At 48.8% G+C, this 12,788-nt stretch overlaps 1 protein-coding gene across 2 annotated transcripts in view; it reads left to right on the forward strand.

The window, feature by feature from the left end:
• Window positions 1-12,788, forward strand: part of LOC146822221 (uncharacterized) — a 168,703-nt gene that overhangs the window by 51,035 nt on the left and 104,880 nt on the right. For both annotated transcript variants that reach the window (XM_085613370.1, XM_085613371.1), the window contains exon 4: window positions 1,200-1,340. In XM_085613370.1, coding sequence (XP_085469496.1) covers window positions 1,200-1,340 — 141 coding nt within the window. The remainder of the gene's footprint in view (window positions 1-1,199; window positions 1,341-12,788) is intronic.

Genomic DNA, 12,788 nt, shown 5'->3' on the forward strand with positions numbered 1-12,788 from the left:
ATAAATCTATCTTGTAACCTGAAGACGTGTCCTGATGCCTAACTAAACTACTTACAACACCTTTCCTCCGGCGTTGCCCTGTTCCACCAATTTTCTTGCTCACGTTTCGGTCTTCTTCTGCCATGAATCGGTGCTGCAGCACTTCCTTCCTCGCAGCGACTGGATCGGTGTCACTCCCTGGGCTCACCCACGGCCATACCAATTTTTTCACTACGGCAGCAGAGCCAGTGTGAATTACGTCCAGCCGGCCAACTTGCCGGCCACGCCACCCCTTTCTTTCATTTTTTAAATATTTTGTCTGAATAACGGCGGAGAGAGGTAAGTGGGAGGACAGGAAAAACAGCAGAATGGGCTGGCAGCAGGGAAACCGGTGACAGGCTCCTCGGGGCACTGAAGCCATTGGCGTAGGTCCTGTGGCAGTGCAACTAGCCCTGGCTGCTGCTGGCTGGCAATGGGCAATGGGGCACTGATGCAGTCAGGAGAGCTGGACCTGCTCACACAACGCAGTGTCCCCTCTTAGCCAGAGTCACACCCACCCTGGGTATGTGGTGTACCTTTTTACAGGCCACTCACTGGTATGACACCTAACCCAATCAAGTGAGCACCCTATCCTGACATGTGCAGGAAGGATGCGCACACTTTCCAGCTGCAGTACAGTGGGAAAGTGCCCAGAATCCTAAGGTCAGGAAAAGAGAGTTGGCAAAAACCATGAGAGTAAAAAGCTAAATGTTTTAGGGGAATGCCCCTAAGAAGGGCCATGTCCAACACCCTCTGTTTCATTGTTGTGCTATACTTCATTAGCTCTCACACTCTGTTTCATTGTCCAGTTATCCTGCATCCACTCTCTTCCTCTCTTTCACTGTCCAGCTGTTCTACATCTGCTGTCACCCTGCTGTTTCAGGGTGTAGGTATTGTAAGTGTGCTTTCACCAATTGTTTTAGTGTGCAGCTGTGCTACCCATGGTCTTGGTTAGGGCCACACCACTGGCTACGGCCCACTGTGCAGATGTCAAGCACACTACTAATCCATCAAGGAAATAGTTTAGAAATCTCACTGACAAATGTATAAAAATCACCTTAATCTGCTTCATATTTGCCCAGCAGTGTGTGCATTGCAGTTCTACACCCTTACATTAAACTCACTCAAATAATTAGCCATGTAGTTTGTTCTGTTTTATCACCTGTTTCCTCACTTTACAGCAAAGACGTTTGGATGTCCAAAAAAGGATGCGGCTTGTAAAACGACATCGTATGAGAATTGTGAGGATGAAACCGACTGTTGGGGATTCAATCGTTGCTGTGACTCCCAGTGCACGTTACCTTGCGAGGACCCTGTGATAGGTAGGAGTTATGACTTTCCTTTGCAAATAAGATGATGATGTAAATTGAAACCTTTGACCATGCTGTGCACTGCTCACCCTGCAATCATCACACTCTTTTGTTGGGGTCCTAGGAGCAAGGAAACGCTACCTGGCCGGCTCTAGAGAGAAGCTTTGGTCACACATTCACTGTGTAGAAATACTTAGTACAATGTTTCCATAGGAAAAACATTTTTTAGTTTGGTTATAACTTTAACAGTGTTTGACGAATCTTCACAAAACTATCCTGACAAAGTGTCAATTATCCCTTAGGGCACTGCTGTTTTCTGCCCAGGAGAGTGTGTACTTTCCTGGGCTGAAAATGAACTTGGCTCCCACCTGGGCAGGAACAGTGTAAATTTTTACTTCCGCTGGGCAGGAGCAAAGTTAGCAAGCTGCCTTCCGCCTTCGCCACTATTTGTAATGGCTGGGGAGTTGACTAGGGCCCAGGGGGTCGTGGGACTCCACCACAGCCTCAAACATAGCCTGGATTTTGGGTGCCCCAGGTAGGTACTGGGGCAACCCCCAAAATTAAAAAAGTGTCCGGCTCTCACCACAGTGTTGGCTGGGGACCCGGCCGGGGCTACGAGCACTTGGTCTTTCCACTCTGCCCCCAACATTATAAAAAGGTGTGGTGCCCCATAATTAAAGTAAAGAATAAGGAGCTGCTCATTTATTATTCACTGCTCCACAGAGCAGCCATCCCATAATGCCCTAGGGGGATTATTGTTGATATTTCAAGGAAATGGTAGGCCGCCACCAGACATTTTTTTAAAGTTGTGGGGGGCTGCAGGGAGTAGCCCCCCAGCAACTTTAATAAAAACTACACAGTTATTCACCTTGGTCATTAAAGTCATGACACCAGGAGAACTTTCATTTTTTTAAAGCACTCCAAGCTGGAGCTGTATGCTCTTCAGGTGCAGAGTAGGGACCTTTTGTGATGGTTTCTATGGCTGCAATTTATGATCTGAGAAATGTTAAAAGAAAGTTTCAAAGACACATCGATGTTTCGTAAACAAGTTTAATTAAAAAAATTATGACCATAACTTTTATTAACCATTGCAATGTGTAGATTTAAATTATGTACATTTGCTTACAATTATTGGTGACATTTTGGAAATGATAACCAGCCTATATGTTATTATGCTAACCGCTTTATAAAGCCAATAGGCCCACTTTTTTATAACTTGGTGTTCTGACCCTTTAAAAAAGTCAGTACGGGGCGTGGCCAAGATGGCGACTCGGTACGACGTGTCCCGCAGTCTCTCCGCTCCTGCCCAGCTCTGCCTTGACTCTTGGCGGCGGAGAGGGGGCAATCAAAGATCGCTTCCCCCAGAAAAACTTTTCCTGAGTGCTGGGGAAGTCAGAGAGCTTTCCGGATCTACTAGCCCTGCAGCGTCAGAGTGGGCCCTGGAGAGAGGCAGCCGCACAAGGCTGTCTGAGGCGGAGGCAGCCCGCCAAAGCGAGAGAAAGGACTGTGAGGCTTCAGCAGGAGAGACGCTGGGCACCCCTGAGATCCAGGTCACTAGGGGCCGATGGGGGCAGCAGAGCGGCTGGCAGAAGGCCTCGACTAACGCTGCCTTGGCTACAAAGCAGCACAGAGTGCAGAGGAAGGGCCCGTGCTAAGGCCAAGCTAGACTGCAGTTCCCTGTGACCCGTGTGAACAGGCTGCTCTGGAAGGGAAGCTGCACTGAGAGGGTCGGCGCCGGTGCGCCAGTGGTGCCCCACCACCGAGATCCTGGGGCTGGCTGGCAACGCGGCCCAGGTCAATAAGCACCTCCAGCTGACCATCTGCAACAACGAGGACTTGTACAAGCAGCTGGGCTGAGCCATCATTGCCCAGGGAGGAATCCTGCCCAACACGCAGGCTGTGTGTTGCTCAGGAAAACCAAGAGCCACAAGGCAGGGGGTAAAGCAAGCAAGTAAGGCCCGCTGATGAAGAGGAAGACCAACGGAGCAGCAGCCTGCTTCTGCCGAGGGGAGCACAGGAACGGTGGGGGCCCAGGGGTTCCTCGCGCCCTCATCGTGAATTTCGGAGGAGCAGGCGACAAAAGGCCAAGGGGGTGAGGGGTGGCGGTGACAACGGGGGGCTGAAACAAGGAGCAGAGAGATGGAGGTGGCCTGAAGATTCGAAGCATAATGGTGGTGGTCCACCCCTCGGTTTGTTCTCCTCAACTCAATCCCAAGTGAAAGTCCCCTCCGGATATGTACCACCCAAGATAATTTGGGGGCCTGCAACGCTGCCTCTGACTGTGCACAAAGAGTGTGAGGAGCAATAGGGGAGAGCGGCAGTAACAGAGGTGAGGCAGACCCAGGCCTGGACTTCATCGCACGGTCTGGAGGACCATCTGTCCCCCCCAGAGGGCCCCTTTGATCAGCGGTGATTCTGATGTGGAGACAGTAAGGACAAGAGTTGTAGAGGTTGATGGCTACATTTCCCTGTTGTCGCTCCGCCTGGACCCAGGAAGACCAGAAAGATCGGACTCACAGCACAGGGATCAGCGTCCTGGCAATGGCCTCCGGCAAAGGGAGAAAGATAGATCCATGAAAGACATGCTCACCAAGCCGCCTGGCTCGCAGGCCGAGGGCTCACCTACTCAACAGGCCATACCAGCGTCGGAGGGGGCGGACGGATCAAAGGGCCCAGTCAACCGCTCTCCTGGAGTCGGTTTTCTCTTCCCTCCGAGAAGAACTGTCTTCTATGAAACATGATCTATCAGCCGGGTCGAAGCGCCCAGTCAGCCGCTCTTTCCTGGAGTCACTTTTCTCTTCCCTCCGAGAAGATCTGTCCACTATGAAACGTGATCTATCAGTCAATCTTCAGGAGGTTCGCTGGGACCTGGACTCCTTGAGATAAAGAATCAATACTCTGGAGGAGCACGAAACTAGCAGGGGTGAGGAGATAGAAGGCCTCCAACAAGAGGTCATTAGACTTCGTAAGCAAAACCTTGACCTTCACGCACACACAGAAGACCTGGAAAACAGGTACTGGTGCAACAACATTTGTATCCAAGGCATAGCGTCCGGGACGGAGGATTCGAACATCGAGGCCCTGGTAAGAGATCTCTTTCGCTTGTTCCTAGGGGAGGCACAGGACTTCCTTGTTAAGCTCGACCGCACACACAGAGTGGGGCGGCAGAGGGTTGCACCGGCCCCGCCGGCAGATATATTGACTTGCGTCCATGACTTTCAGCTCAAGGAGCGCATATTCAGGGCTGCCAGAGAAGCCCCTGCTTTCCAATTCAAAGGCCAGAAACCTACATTATACCAGGACCCTGCGGCCTCTACGCTGTTGAAACGTAAAGCATTTCGGCCCGACACCATGCATCTGCAGACAGCGGGCATCACATATTCATGAGGCCACCCCTTTACATTGATCTTTCCACTGAATGGGGACATCTGGCAAATGCGCTCTGTGGCTGAGGCCTGCAAATATTGAAGAGTCTGGGGCGACGGAACCGCCACAAGACAAGTCAAACAGGAACTGACGGAGCTGTCATGGGTGGACCACTATCAAGTCTCCAACACACACATCGCGCCCTGATCTGGACACCATGGCAAGGAGAGGCAGACGGTCCTGGCAACTCTGTCCAGGAACTCTCCTGGAACGCTGACACCATGAACCTTGGGAGCAGCAGTGGCCATACTGTTGGTACCTCCCTCTTGCTATTTGATCTGTGTTACAGAATGCATGAGGATGGGCTCGGGTGGGAGGGGGAGACACTGACCTCAGTTTTCCCCTTATCGAATTACCAGGAGCGCAATTCTCCGGACATTTGTTTATCCTGTGATGACACTGTTCGGGTTCCTAGTTTACAATGTTGGGGTTTTTCTTTTTTTCACAGTTGTTATTTACCCTCCCGGGCTCCTGCCTGCCTGGCCCCCTCTGTCGAGGGGGTACTTGAAAGAAGGGGCCCCCGGTCTACTCTGAGCCATCAAGTAGGTCCTGGTCACGATCCAGTCCCTTATGGCAGCGAACACTAAAATCCTCACAATAAATGTGAAGGGGTTGAATAACCCGATCAAGAGACAAGCTATTTCATCCTATCTTGAGCAATCAGGTGCACAAATATGTCTGTTGCAGGAAATGCACCGCCTCTCTAAAGATATGAATAGGCTCCGGTCAAACGCTTTCCCGCACCAATACTTCTCCTCACATACGAACAAGACGGCTGGAGTAGCCATCTTTATTTCTCGCACCTTCAGAAGAAAAGTTGGCGCAAAATTGGCTGAGATTAGGGAACTGCTCCTGGTCCTCTCAGTGAACATCAACGCTTGTACCCTCACCCTTGGCACCATAAATGTGCATAATGAGGGTCAGGAGATTTTCCTTCGCAAAGCAGTGATGAAACTGATGACCTCACCTGACCGGCTGATTCTGATGGGGGATATCAATATAGTATTCGATAACCATTTAGAGCGCTCGGTCCAACGGCAGGGCCACTCTGGGGCCCTTTCGTGGAGCTGGAGGGAGTGGCTGCAGGACCTGGGGCTGGCAGACGTCTGGCGTTCCATACACCCACAGGCCCCAGATTATACATTTTATTCACACACTCAAAAAACATTTGCTAGGCTTGATTATTTTATTGAGTCCCGGTCACTGCTCCTTTTGGCGTTTGCCTCAGACATCGAGCACCAGTCGTTTTTAGATCATGCTGCACTGACACTCACATTAGCAATCCCCCTCACACTTAGGCTCCCCTACTCGTGGCGGCTCCGAGACACACTCTTACACCGCCCAATGGTAGTACAACGCTTAACTACACTGCAGGAATACCTGGCCTTCAATGACACCCCCAATACCTCAATTGTTATTCTGTGGGAAAAGCTCAAATTAGTTCCTAGAGGGGAACTTATTGCTACCTCCTCGGCGAATAACAAACTTTGTAAAGACAAGAGAGAAGCCCTTGCACAATAACTGTTTGAACTGGAATGTATCCACTAGAAGACAGGGGCACCCAGGGTGTCGTGGCAGCTAGAGGCAGTGCACATGCAACTTGTCGGCCTAGATTTAGACAGGGCAGAATACGCTGCCCTGAGATTGAGGCACTCCTTTTACATGGGAGGAATAGATGTGGCGCCTCAAATTGCGCACTCAGTGTCAGGCAGCCACTGTTCTCATGGTCTACGATGCAACGGGCTCCGAATGCGTCAAAGACCCGGACATAGCCTGTGCGTTCTATGCCAATCTTTACGCAGTGTAGCGCTTATCAAATCAGGACTTCCTACGCAACTTGCAAGGGATAACCCATTCCAAACTTACTCCAGAACAGGCTGCTAGCCTGGAAAGCCCAATCCACAATGAGGAAGTGAGTTCGGCCATCGCCGACTTAAACATCCTAAATCCACCCAGCCCAATGGGTTTTCGGCTATTTTTTATAAAACCTTTTTGCACTTTACTAGCACCTATCCTTTCTTGATTCTTCAATGTGATAGGCGATACCGCCAGCATCCCCCCTACCATGCTCCTGACATCGGTCGTTTTCCTTCCCAAACAAGGCAAAGACGGCTGCCATTGTACTTCTTATAGGTCAATATCCCTCTTGAACACTGACTTAAAACTGTTTACGGGGATCCTGACAGCCAGACTTGGGCCGCTGATGCCAGGCCTGGTAGACCCAGATCAATCGGGGCTCGTAGCCAGTAGGCAATGCGGGGACAATACGCGGTGATTACTTCACCTTATTGATAAGGCTGGGTGCCAGGACGAGGAGCAGGTGGTGCTGTCGGTTGAGGCTGAAAAAGCGTTTGATAAGGTACACTGGGCATACCTGGAAGCAACACTCGCACAATCTGGCATAGGGGTTCGTTTTCGCAAATGTATATTCAGCAGTTATAACCCCCCACCACCACAGTGCGTTTGAACGGGCATACATCGGACCCTTTCCTGATCGCTCGTGGTACGGGACAGGGGTATCTGCTATCCTCGCTGCTATTCGATCTCTATATGAAGCCCATGGCTCAGAGTGTGAGGGAGAGCCCGCAGATAACCGGGGTGCGGTTCGGGGGGGGAGGGCCACGCCTAAGCCTATATGCGGATGATGTTATTGCCACACTTGAGGACCCTCAGACCTCCATCCCGGCTTTTTATGCTGAGCTCGAGAGATTAGCAGAAGCCTCGGGCTTTTGGGACAATATCTCTAAATCAAAAACCCTCGGGATCTCTCTCTGGCCCCCGTCGTGGAGGCCCTTTTAAAAAAAATAATATTTATCACGTTTTCAAACAAGCATATAATAGTACAAGATCTTTATCAGGATACCCATTGTATACATATCGTCATGAATACAAATGCCCACGTGGTGGGGGCGACAGATTATGATTGTAGCAATACTCGTAAGTCAGAAACATTAATCTTTGTAGTTTTTCCTGATTGCTTTAACATTAATAACTGTACATTCTTACCATAACAAACATTATCCACTATAACTGAGGTGCCTGTCTCCAACGTGGAGGCCCTTAGACAACTATGACCAATTCAGTGAGAAACAGAATCCACCCCATACCTCGGGATTAGATTAGCATCATCCACTCAAGCTACCATAGCCCTGCACTATGCCCACCTCCTCTCCCAAACACGTCAAGACTTGCGCCGCTGTAGGTCATCTGGCCTCCCGTGGCTGGGTCAGGTAGCGGCGCTTAAAATGAGAATACTCCCAAAAATACTGTATCTTTCCAAGACTCTCCCAGCTGAACCACCCCCCTGAGTTCTGAAAACGCTGTAACAGGAATTCCTCTCTTTTGTCTGGGCATATAAGAACCTCAGGATAAACAGAGAACTGAGCTACAGGCCCCCGGGGGAGAGGGGACTGGGAATCCCTCATATAAGCTGTTACTACTAGGCTACCCAACTACGAGTCTTGATAGAATGGTCCCACAGTGAATCCGAAAAGCATTTGCTTGTTATGGAGAGAGCCATCGCTGGCCAGTCATTGTGGAGGATACCCTTCTTCATAAGTCTCAACGCCCTGCGGGACTCTAAAATACGCCGGTCATACGCGCAACATTAAAGGCCTGGGATGCAATGGGTGTACGATGCAGCCTCACTTATTTCCCATCATCCCTCACACCCATAGTCTATAACCCAGAGTTTACACTGTGCCTGGACCCAGTGGCCTTTAAACATTGGGACAAGGTTGGGTGTAGATCGATGGGCCATCTTTTCGATGAGGAGGGCCCTTTGACCTTTGAACTACTCCGCTCTGATCTATCGCTGCCGGAGATGGAACGTTATAATTTTCAGCAAATACGCCATTGGGTCTTGCATCACTCGATACGCCCAGGGGCTCAGAGACCCCTTTTGCCGTACAAAAATTGGCTGCACACTAAGCTAACGAACAGATGCCTCATCACAGAGCTCACCCCCTGCGCCCTCTGGAACAGGTGGTTAAATCCAAAGGACAGAGTCGCTGGGAGACAGAACTGGGGCACACACTAACACAGAAGGAATTAAGTGATATCTTCTCCCGAGCACGCCACACTGCGCAAAACATTTCTAGCATAGAAACAAGGACCAAAATCGCTACGTGCTGATACCTCACACCACCTAGACTGCATAGATGCAGTCCCACTCACGCATCAGTTTGCTGGAGGAACTGTGGGTCAGAAGGCACGCTAATGCACTTGCTATGGGATTGCCCCATACTCACTCCAAACTGAGAACAGATCCTAGACGAGGTAGATAAACACTTTGACACACAGATACCGTGTTTCCCATCACACATTGTCTGGGATCTGCCCAATGCACTCACATTCCCCCTCAGATCCCGAAAAGGCACGCAAATGGGGATAGGTCTAGGTGCGGCTCTGCAAAATATATTATCTCATTGGGGCATGGACCGAACCCCCACATTTCAGGGTAGGATACATAGACTATGGCACGTCCTGGGCATGAAGCATATTTCTTTATTGCTCCAGGGGGACTGTACGTCCTTTGCAGACTTGTGACACCCGTTCCTCGCCCTGCTGACCTCAGAAATGCGGGAGCTTACCCGCCCCAAGTACTTGCGTCTCTTGCTTCTCACATTGTCCCCACAAGATACGACTAATTCACACCGTTAGACAATACACCCCGGAGGTTCTGACTCTATCCTTTTGACCTTGTACCATGCAGATCCAGGGGGGGCCAGGAGGAGGGTTGGGTGGGGGGCTAGGGGCTTGGGGTGGTACACGGCAGGGAGGGGTAGAGGAAGGGGGAGAGTTGGGGTTCTTTTTCTGTTTGAAATGCTTCCATAGTTTAAAAGTATCAAAAAAGAACACCGCAGTGCTTAAGTTACAACAAATGTGCATTAAAGTTCCGTCCACCAGAGTTAAGACGCAATTGCTGACCACATGAATGTATGTCACAGATAAATACAGCCCTATTGTTCAATGCAAACACAAAATTAATTAAATATATGGTAGAACAAGGTGATTCTATGGAACATAGTCTTTTGTTGATTTTTGGAACAATAGACATGCTTTCTTGCACAGCACCCTTTTCTTTAAAATAAAAATAATACTCCTGTGTTTGACTATTTTTTGGATCCTTCCAGGAGAATTCACCCGTCCTGCAGGATATATTTTCTGCAAAATAAGTTCTGAAGGCTTTGATCTGAGCTGCTGCAAGCTTCAAAAAGACTCAGCACTGAGAGATGGGGAAAAGTCTCAGCAGTGACCATCTAAAGACAAAAAACAAAATTGATATGATCCGAGAGCAAATCCCAAAACAAAGTCTTTTTTTTCCCTGAGACCTACAAATTATCAGCAACTTCCACTGTGTATATATGGTTGCCTAGCATCCCTTAGGACCCTGTATCCACTGTCATGGTCAGTCATGGTTAGTGCTTCACAGTGAAATATTAAGGATTTTGAAGGCACCGGGCAAGAAATATTTTATGCCAACTGGTAAGAACAGCTTTGAATTTTATTTCCCAACTTCTGCTAATTCAAACCCACGATGCCAAAGAATATAGAATTCTACATTAAAGAGACAAATAGACAAAAGTAAGACAGAGGGAAACTTGACTCACCTATGGGCCTATTGAAAGGTGGAGGCTCCGGGAAACTGCCCAATTTTCCCTTGCCTTAAAACGTCTCTGACCCTGCACAACTTTTACCCTACTATTCCTGGGCATCTCTCCAGGTGGCGGGTACCAGACACCTATAACACCTTCTATCGATCTCTATACTCCAGACTTGATTGATCTCAGTTCTTCATGCTTCATGCATAGCTGTGATCTTCTTTTGCAGACAGCAGCCTCTTATCTCAAGGCAGATGCAGCTTCTCCATCAGGGTTAGAACCTGAGTCCCTTAGACTGCTTCTTATTCACCAGGCAGATCGATAGATGACTCCGGTTGTGCAAAACCTGGGAATGCATATTGATGAAAAACTCTCGTTAGAAACGCACATTAAAAAAATAGTAGCTAAAGCGGGACATCGCCAGGGCATGGAAGGCACCGCGAGCTCCATCGGTGACCGCATGGAAAAACGGCCTATATTTCTGTATGGGGCTAGAACAGCCCATATTTGTGGCCAGGGGATGCCCACGCAAGCATTTTAAAATATGGAAAAGATGGGCGGATTACCGGGGGATGTGGCTGGAGCAGCCAGTGGAGGTAGAAGATCATTCCTGGGGATAATTCTTGAGATTAGTCAGGTTGGGGGGGCGCCGGGCAGGGGGGAATCCGGGGGGTTATGTATTATTGTGCTACGACTTGGTTGCAGAATATTAAGGCTGTGGTTGGGACCGCATGGACATGGTGCGATGCATGGGGAAAGGGCAGGGGGTGTTGGGGGGGGTTGTAGTATTTTGTTGTGTATTTTTACTGCATTGTTGGATGACATGCATAAAAGTAGATTGCTTTTGTAAGCTGATGCAATATGACTTTGTTGAAGACTCTGATACACAGGGTGCTGTGATATGTATGCAATCGACAAATAAAATATGTTTAAAAAAAAAAATAGTAGCTACATATGTTGGACTATTGAGGAATTTGAAGAAAACTTTCCCTCTATTGGCAGCAAGAAAGCTGGCAGTACCCGGGGCAATCTTGAGCACGCGATACTATTGCAACATGCTCCTTTGGGAGCCCCAGATGATCTAATCAACAACTGTTCAGGGTACGGAAATGTGTTGCAAAACTGCTTTTGAATAAATTAAGAACTGATTCTTCCTCAGCTGTGATGAAAGCCCTCCACTGGTTGCTGGTGGGAGGAAGAAGGATTTCAAGGCTGTATGCATTGTATATAGGGCCCTGAAAGGATCTGGGCCAGTACCGGTACAAAAGAAATGTTGTTGTTACAGGCCTAGGCAACTCTGGTCTGGATACAGAAATTCAGGCAAACGAGGGAGGCGGGAGGATTTTCCAGATTATGGCTGCCAACTTGGACTAGGCTGCCAATGCACCTTAGAGCAAATGAAAACAAGAGCAGTTTTAGGAAAAACTTAAAAACTTGGCTCTTTCCAAAAAAACAGACCAGGTGTAAATGAAGAGTCCTGGACCAAGCAGCAAAGACATCAGTGCATTGTGTAGGGATGAACTGCCAATAAGGCTATAGCGGCAGGCTGCTTGTAATGGTGAATGCTGCGCCCTACAGATGTTTGTTATTATTGTTATTATTACTCTGCAGGAGGCATCTCCTCTGGGGAATGCAGTCCAGCAGACAGTTTATACTTTTTTCAGGTGATTACTAACATTCTTTGCCTGGTTCTTGCCCAGGGTTTCCCCCCTGGTAAGGAAGCCAGTAAATGTATACCCTGGATTTGGAGCTCAGCGAGTGCCATCCATCCTTCTGGGTGGATCCAGTTACTGGGACATGAGAAATCTGGCACACAGACCTACGTTTCTAGTTTTGGTGGAAACAATGCGGATTTCTGAGGTCCACCTATAGATCTGCTTTCACGAAGTTCCTTAAAGATTTTGGGGAATATCAGCAACAACCAGCGATAATTATCGCTAAGCGCACTTAGCGCTAGGATCATTATCGCCGGCTAACGTGGATTTTTATCGCTGAGATAGCGCGCTATTAGCAACGCTTATCTCAAAAGTGATAAGAATCCTAGCGCTAACTGCCTAACGTGAGATTATTGCTGGAAACCCAGCGATAATCTCACGAAGTGTGGCGTTAGCTTGTTGATAGGGCCTCACAAATTTAGCCATGATATCCACCTTCCATAGGATATCATGGCTAAGTCAGTCCTGAAGCAGGCATAAGGAAAGTTGCGATAACAGGGGTTATCGCTACATTTCCTGACGCTATGCTTCATAGCGTGGGGCTTGATGATAGGAGAAATGTCACTTAGCGACATTTCTCCTGTCATGTTAGGTCAGGAATTCGCACTTTGCATCTCATTAGAGATGCAAAGCTGGGCGTTACGAATCCTGACGCTAAAGCAAGGTTTCACGTGTTAGCGTGACCTTGCTAATTAGGTGATAAAATTATCGCCGCT

This window comes from Triturus cristatus, chromosome 6, assembly GCF_964204655.1.
Source record: "Triturus cristatus chromosome 6, aTriCri1.1, whole genome shotgun sequence".
Taxonomy (NCBI): Eukaryota; Metazoa; Chordata; class Amphibia; order Caudata; family Salamandridae; genus Triturus; species Triturus cristatus.